This window comes from Sorex fumeus, unplaced genomic scaffold (assembly GCF_029834395.1).
Source record: "Sorex fumeus unplaced genomic scaffold, SorFum_2.1 ptg000047l, whole genome shotgun sequence".
Lineage (NCBI taxonomy): Eukaryota > Metazoa > Chordata > Mammalia > Eulipotyphla > Soricidae > Sorex > Sorex fumeus.
The window spans coordinates 16,759,608-16,768,263 of NW_026606104.1; the positions used below are offsets into that span (position 1 = coordinate 16,759,608).

The following is an 8,656-nucleotide window of genomic DNA, read 5'->3' on the forward strand; positions in this document are numbered from 1 at the left end:
CAGTTTTAATCTCCAGCCTGGAATTCTTCACAGAAATCCATTCTCAAAAATGCAGCGATCTACTTCTACACTACCGTTTGGATGCCTACCTGGGCTCTAGATTTAAATTATACCCTAAAATATCCCTCCCCCCCCCCCCCCCCACCTCTTCATATCCAGTCCAAACCTCTTCCTCCATGGCCTTTTTCACTTGAGGGCCTTCTTCTGTGGTATTTGGAGACTACTTTTGCCTTGATACTTGGTGGGGTGGGTACTCCCCAGCTGTTCTTGGGGGACCATGTGGTGCCGAGGATCAAACCTGGTGTCTCTATATGTCAGATTTGCATTCTGTCCCTTTGTCCTGTCTATCCCTATCTCCTCAGCTCTCTCCATGGTGTTTTATTGGGGACGTGAGGATGGATATTGGGAGAGGGGGTGGTAGGTCATATCTGGCAGTTCTCAGGGGATCATATGTGGTGGTATGTATTGAATTAGGGTCAGCCATGTGCAAGGTAAGTGTCTTAACTCCTATACTATCTCTCCAGCCCTCTTCATAGCCTTTCAAAACTCAATTTATAACAACTCTTTGCAGCTATTCAAAAAATATTCATCCTTAGTTCTCCTCTTTTATTAATCCTCCCTTCCTAACATCTTATCTAGAGGAAATCCCATTGATCTACCCTCAGACTTCATTGCAGCACCTCCACCATTACCAGTCTGGTCCACACTATCATCACATTTTTCTTATTATATTACAAGGAACTTCTCACTCCATCAGTCTGCTTTTGAACAGCCAGCATTTGATCATATCTTTCCTGTTTAGAATTCCCCAGTCTCCTCAGCCTATTCATATTAAAAGTTACAGTGATTAAGTTAACCTATACTGTCTTCCCCCTGATCCCCTCTCTGCCTCCCATTTCAGCCAGAATGATCATCTTGCCAGCCACTGCTTGTCTGGAGGCTTTTTTTTTTCTTTTTGGGTCACACCTGGCAATGCACAGGAGTTACTCCTGATTCTGCACTCAGGAATTACCCCTGGCGGTGCTTGGGGGACCATATGGGATGCTGGGAATTGAACCTGGGTCAGCCGTGTGCAAGGCAAATGCCTTACCCGCTGTGCTATTGCTCCAGCCCCTGCTGGAGTCTTTATACCAGCTGTTTCCTGTGCCTGGGTAGCTTGTCTTTAGCATCCTTCCTTTGGTCCTTCTTCAACTGCCACTTTCTCTGAAAACTATTTATTATTTTTTTACTATTTATTAATTTTTGCTTTTTATATTTTTCTGGATGAGACACACTTAGTGGTGCTTTGGGCTTCTCACTTGGGGATGACTTCTGGATGTGATCGGTGGACCAGGCAGAACAGGTAGCAAACTTGGCTTGCTATCCTGAAAACCATATGTTCCGGTCTCTGAGCATTCTGATTAAAATGCACCCCCCAACTTCATTTCTTTTCCCTTCCCTAAATTTTCTCAGCCCTATCATCAGCTAACACAGAAAGCGATTTTATTCACTTATTGTTGGTATTGTCTCTTTCATCCTCACTAGAATGTAAGTTCCATAATGGAGTGAGTTTTGTTCCATTTACTGCTTAGTCCTTAGCATCCAGAAGAGTGCCTAATTCAAGGTAACTCTGTAGCACTGTCCTCCCGTTGTTCATCAGTTTGCTCAAGTGGGCACCAGTAATGTCTCACAACAAATTGTGACACTTGTTACTGTTTTGGAATATTGAATACATCATGGGGAGCTTTCCAGGCTTTGCTGTGCAGGCGAGATACTCTCGGTAGCTTGCCAGATTCTCCAAAAGGGACGAAGGAATCGAACCAGGGTCGACTGTGTGCAAACAAATGCCTTATCACCTGTGCCATAAAAATCAAGCTCATAAACTTGGTACTCTAATTAACTTATTAAATGAGTCATTAATGGATAGGATCCTTTCTAATAAGTGAAAATTCCTGGAAGGACTTGCAAAAAGTAAAGTGTTGCACAAAATCACAGTGACACATGGTTATTAGTTAAAGATGAAATTATTTTTGATACTCCATCTTCCCTCAGGGCAAAGGGGGTGTATTATCATGTAGATAGTGTTGACCTGAAACTTTGATTTAAGATTACACTCCTGGGTGAGGCTGAAATAACTATCAGGTTAAGTTTGGGTGAAGGGTCAGTTTTCTCTATCTCCAACACTACCTAATAAGTGTCTCTTGACCAGATGAAAGTCTGTTGGACTGAGCTATTTTTCTCTTCTATTTCAGAGTCTAACAAGCTATGATGTCTGTAGCATCCTTCTGGGTACTTCCACCATGCTGGTGTGGCTTGGAGTCATTCGATACCTGGGTTTCTTTCAGAAGTACAATGTAAGGAATTCCAGCCATCTTCAGATTGTTGGTATTTCTCTCTTTCAAAGTTAACTGCATTGCTTTGGCTGAAGGACAAAAATGTTAATGGCCTCTCTGAACTTTTCTAGTTAATTATACTGACGCTTCAAGCAGCGCTGCCCAATGTCATCAGGTTCTGCTGTTGTGCAGCAATGATTTATTTAGGCTACTGCTTCTGCGGATGGATTGTGCTCGGGCCTTACCATGACAAGGTACTGGTAAACAGCATTTTTCCCCCCTATTACTATTACATTCTTGAAGTGGTGCCATTTGGCTTATTACCCTTTTAAACTGTGCTCCATTTATTTTATGATTTGGCCTGAAAATGTGGAAGGTAGAATATCTGTTGCCATGTTTATAAACCGTTTCCAACTCAGGAGGGGGATGGGTTTTCTCGGCCGCCTCAGTTTTTCCTTTGGTGGAGTAGGCTAGGTAATTAAGTCCTTTCTGTCACCAGTCATATTTATTCAATTTGATCCACTAAAGCAAGCTCTTTAGAAAAGCCTTCTTGAAGTATGGCTTTATTTTAGAGAGTATAACCAGCTGAAACTTATGGTAATATTTGAAAGGTGTGTTACCAAAGTCAAGAATCTTCACTTTGCCCTTCTCTCCCTCTCCCCCTCTCTCTTTTTTGGAGCCACATCTAGTGGTGCTCAGAATCTGCTCCCTATTCTGTGCTCAACGTCTGTTCCTGACAATGCCCAGAGAAACATGTGGTACTGGGGATTGAACCTGAGTCCCCTATGTGCAAACATTCGCGAACCCTTTGCATTATCTCCTTGGGCCTAAGTACCCTTACATAACTTTACTGTAAGATGCCTATGAAGCTCCTGCTTTGCATGCAGGAGCCCAGGATTTAATCCCCAACACAGAGCAATCTCTGAGCATACCTGGGAATGACCACTGAATACCACTGGGTGTGGCCCCTAAACAAACAAACCCCTCACCATTTACATTTGAATTGGCTGTTCCTTAGAATTTGTCCTCTTTGACTATAGAGCCTTAAGTTTTCAGGCCCAGTAGTTTTTCTGATTTCTGCCTGAGACATCTCCTAATGCTTCAGGTACTAATGAATCACTTTTTACTATACACCCAATTTACACACACACAGAGAGAGAGAGAGAGAGAGAGAGAGAGAGAGAGAGAGAGAGGAGAGAGAGAGTGTTTAAATAACTATGAATCTTTTACAAATGAGAAGCAGAGACATACCTGAGACATGGGCTGGGACCTGAGTTTCTCTGCAGAAGCATTTCAAGAATGACTTTTTGCAAAGAGAGGAGGGACAGGTCAGTGTGAGCTCAGAGGGTGTGGACCAGCCCATCATACTTCAACTCAACTGAATCCTATTAAGAGGAGCATCAAGAAAGGTTATTCTAGGAAAACTATACCTATTATGTACATAACAAAGCCAATGCCTATAGTTACCTTGGGTTGTGTGTGTGAAGGATAGGGGGTATCTAGCCCCATTATTTTGCATATGGTGGAAAGTATTATTTTGCTCCTTTGGGAAGGAGCATGGAATAAAGTGACTTTTTCCTTTTCCTTTTTTTCTAGTTCCGTTCTCTGAACATGGTCTCTGAGTGCCTTTTCTCTCTAATAAATGGAGACGATATGTTTGCCACATTTGCAAGAATGCAGCAGAAGAGTTACTTGGTTTGGCTGTTTAGCAGAATTTATCTCTACTCATTCATCAGCCTCTTTATATATATGATTTTAAGCCTTTTCATTGCCCTCATCACTGATACATATGAAACAATTAAGGTAGGTTCATCAAAATCCAGGATTATTTCTAGAATTCGTGGTGTGTCAACAAATTATAGTGTCTATTGGCAGGGAGGTGGGTGGAGATTTGATGAATTGTTTATTTTTTCAGGGTGAAAAAGGACTTTAGTGTTACTAAACAACAGAAATGGAGGAGAAATAGAATTTCTTCTATTTCTATTCTATTTCTATTTATAAATGCTGAAAACTATGCCTCTAATTATGTTAATTAAACTTCCTCGCTTCTTATTATAACTATAAGGATCAATATATATAGTCACTGTCCACTATCACTGTCCTCCCGTTGTTCATTGATTTGCTCGAGCGGACCCAGTAACGTCTCCATTGGAGACTTTGTTGTTACTGTGTTTGGCATATCGAATACATCACGGGTAGCTTGCCAGGCTCTGCCGTGCGGGCAAGATACTCTCGGTAGCTTGCCGGGCTCTCCGAGAGGGGCGGAGGAATCGAACTCGGGTCGGCCATGTTGGCTGCGTGCAAGGCAAACGCCCTAACCGCTGTGCTATTGCTCTAGCCCAGTATGTATAGTGAGGTAAACAACCTTTCAGAAAGCAAAAATTTTGTGTAAGACTTGTTCAGTTCACCTCTTTATTAGAAATATGCAACAAAAAAGCCCATTTCTCTTTGCAAGACCCTGCAAGGCTTTAATTACACTTTGAGTCAATCTTCAGAACAAGAAAGGTTCTAATACACCAACGACCAGCTGTGTATGCAATAGGTAGTTGGAAAAGGCTTTGAAAAGATACAATTTATATTGTCATTTTCACATAAGACTGACACCAAGGCTCCCAGAGCCCAGGGGCTCTTTCGGCAGTTTTCAGCCACCAGCTCAGTGCAGTGCTGGAAATTACCAAGTCACCCTGGAGGTGCTCAGTGGTCTTCAGGGCCACAGTTATGATCAAGGTACCGTTTGGTGATGCCAGGATTGAACCTGGTAGATTACATGCCAAGCATGTGCCTTCACCTTTGTGTATCTCTCAGTCCCTCACATGGGTGTTTTTAAAATCAGTTTAGTTGTTTGAAATATAGAAAGACAGACTAAATATCCCTGGATATTTCAATGTGGTTATGAGATTTCAGAAACTGAATGTCTTCACCAATTGCAGATGTGTGTTGATAGTCACCATTGTGACAGGAAAGAACGTAGTTGGATCCATCCAAACCCCACCCCGTGGTGCCCCCAAACTTCACTACCTTCAACTCTACACGCAGAGAACTCAAGGGAGACTTTTAAGATACCCGAGTAGCCTGACTTGAAAACTCCCCATGACAAGCTTGACACCACATTTCAGATGATAATCTCTTTCTGTGGACTTAAGCACTTATCAATGGGCTAGCTAAGCTATTTCTGATTCTTTCTCGCTTCATTCATAAATATGAGTGAGGTACTTGACAAAGCTGTCTGTCCAAAAGAAAGATACCAAAAATGTGTGTTCCCATATAGCATTCAAATCTTTGCCAGGAACATCCAGTGCTTGGCTGAAATCTCCCGAGGAAGGCTAAGAATGTGCATGTGCATGTGTATACACAGAAACACACATGCACACACACCACACACACACACACACACACGTGCATAATTGTCTCCAACAGTACCATTCTTAACCGACATCAGCTGGACTACTTGTGGCAGTTTTACACTGTCCCATTTACACTGTACATTGGGTTTGCACTGTAGTAATAAGTGCAGTGAGGGACCTTCTTGCCTTGTGCAGGCACTTGACCTGATTTTAATCCCCAACACCACACAGTGTCCCCGAAGCACCACCCAAAGTGATCCTGAAGTCCTGAGCACAGCTGGGTGTGGGCCCCAAAATGAAAAACAAACAACAAATGAAAAACAAAAATAGACATTCGGCTCCAAGAGAGAGTGATAACAGAAAATTTTAGACCTGGGTAAGGGTTGAATCTTCCTGACAGAAAGATTCAGACTCAGTTTACCAGGTCCCTTTTGGGTTGAACCACAGTTACAAGAAAGCTCAGGAACACTACAAACTCTCAGACGCACCTTACCTCAGCCAAGTCCAGGATTGGCTCCAGAGGTGACATCTTCCTGAATTTACAAGTAACTAAAATGTTCTAGAACAACTCCTCCCCACCCCCTTGTCAAAGGATATATTTAAAATGTCAAATAAAGTTTTTTTAGGGGACTTACTGATGCAAGCTTTTTTCCCTCCTCCTTTGTATAGCATTACCAACAAAACGGCTTCCCGGAGACTGACCTTCGTACATTTATATCCGAGTGCAAAGATTTACCCAATTCTGGAAAATACAGATTAGAAGATGACCCTACAGTATCTATATTCTGTTGTTGTAAAAAATAACTGTCAGGATTTTCTGTGCCCTGAAGGAAAACAGAACTTACAACTGAGTTGGAAGATGAATTGGACATTTTAAGATCAGCTGTACTACGTTCAAAGGCTATTACTCTGAGAAAATTAATAGCTGTAATTCATCAAAAACTATTTATATTTTTAGAAAATTGAAGTCTTTGCAGCTTTTATGGCGTGTTTAAAAATAAACTTACTTTGATGAGGAATTTGGGGTTGCTGGGTTTTTCCTCCCCTTTTTCTTTTTGGTTAAGAAGCAGGATTGATTGTGATGGGGTGGGATGGTTGGTGAAGACTGGGGTGGGGAGTAGGGACTGGGTGGAGGGACAGCTCCAAGACTCACAGGAGTGCAGTGCCACCACTTGGCCAGTAAGGGATGGATTTGGGATGAGTCATTTCTCAGCCATCACGTCTTCAGACTCATCTGCATGAAACAGGGTAAAGCCCTCCTCCTTGGAGATGTGGGTCTTCTTGGCAGACACAGAAACGGAACGTGGCCCAGCGCAGAGCCTCACTCACAGGCTGCTTATTCTGTTTGGAGTCTGAGATTGGGGCCAGCATCAGAGCAGATAGAAAGGTCCGCCGTGCAGGACTATTCCCAAGGTCCCTTAGAACAGCCCATACCAGCCTGCTGTGTATGAGGAGCGGCTTGCTGCCTGCAGCCATTGCACACCTGCCCTGCCTGGCAGAGAGCGTCGCCACTTAGTTATCGTTCACAGCGGGTAGGGCGTTCGCCTTACAAGCGGCCAACATGGCCGACCCGAGTTCGATTCCTCTGCCCCTCTCAGACAGCCCAGCAAGCTACCGAGAGTATTCGATATGCCAGACACAGTAACAACAAAGTCTCCAATGGAGACGTTACTGGGCCCGCTCGAGCAAATCGACGATCAACGGGAGGGCCTTTACCTTACGTTTACCTTGTTTATTTCACTATAACTTTTATAATGTCTTCTCAATACCAGTGTTTCTCAACTGTTTTCTGACCTTGTTTCCTTCCTGTAGCCCCCTTATCCTATCAGTTGGTCTTCTAAACTCACACTATAGCTCCACCATTTATACGAGTTGCACCTCTGACCCCTTTGGAACATCTGGGGGACCCTCGGGACCAGGTGAACCCTAGTTGAGAAATGCTCTTCTATACTAATCTCATTTTTGTATTATTTCTTATGATTTTTTAAATTAAACTGAACTTTTTTTATTGTTTTCTTTCATTTAAAAAATTTATTCACTGAATACTACTGTGTGTGTGCGTGCGTGTGCGTGTGTGTGTGTGTGTGTGTGTGTGTGTGTGTGTGTGTGTATTTCTGGGAGATTGACCACACCTAGCAGCACTTGGTGCCAACTTCTGAGTCAGTTATCAGAGGACTGGGGACTGGGCATTGAAGCCAGGATTCCAGTGTACAAAAGCTGCGCTCCAGTCCTTTGGACTATCTCTGACCCTCTAGATTTCTCTATTCCAGGCTTCCCAGAACTCCAACTGTGCTATGTCACCTGTGGGAAACAATACATAGTCTGACCGAGACTTTGGACAACTCACTCACCCAGTCTGGATAGTCTCCAGAGTCCCTCCATGAGAGACAGCTATGGTTGCTTAATATCCAGTAACCATAGCTGTTTAAAATCTATTAGGAACAGCCAGAATGAGGAAGAAACAACTGGCTCCAGTCAGTACTTCAGTCTTAAGTTCTGAGGAACAACTGCTTTTGGCTCTGGCTAGAATCCATCATTTACAAGTTTTTCTCCTTCCTTCAGTGTTCAAAGTACAAGGTTAAAAAGAGTATCAGATATATATTATATTGAATTACAAACCAAATGTCTATTTATCACACAGTGATGAAACGCAAATCATTAGGATTAGGATTTGCATGACCTTTGTGTGATGCAGTGTACCCTATATATAGTCCTACTTAAAAATAAAATGTGGATTTTAGCATCAGACGCTGTAGTATCAGGGGAGAGATTCTACAACTCACATGGAAAATGTTTCAGCAAACGAGTTTTCTCAAAATGTAAAAACAACTGGAAGTGTAAGCAATAAAAAGATACAGAAGGGTTGGAGAGATAGTACAGTGGATAGGGTCCCCTGAGCACTGCCAGAAGTGATTCCTAAGTGCAAAGCCAGGAATAACCCCTGAGTATCACCAGGTGTGGCTCCAAAGCAAAAACAAAAAAATAGACATGAAAAGGAGC

At 42.8% G+C, this 8,656-nt stretch overlaps 1 protein-coding gene across 1 annotated transcript in view; it reads left to right on the forward strand.

Moving 5' to 3' along the window:
* Positions 1 to 6,460, forward strand: part of MCOLN3 (mucolipin TRP cation channel 3) — a 28,620-nt gene extending 22,160 nt beyond the window's left edge. Inside the window, exons 10-13 of the mRNA XM_056123505.1 lie at positions 2,232 to 2,333; positions 2,444 to 2,566; positions 3,909 to 4,115; positions 6,326 to 6,460. Of these exons, the coding sequence (XP_055979480.1) occupies positions 2,232 to 2,333; positions 2,444 to 2,566; positions 3,909 to 4,115; positions 6,326 to 6,460 (567 nt within the window). The remainder of the gene's footprint in view (positions 1 to 2,231; positions 2,334 to 2,443; positions 2,567 to 3,908; positions 4,116 to 6,325) is intronic.
* Positions 6,461 to 8,656: the final 2,196 nt, after the last annotated feature.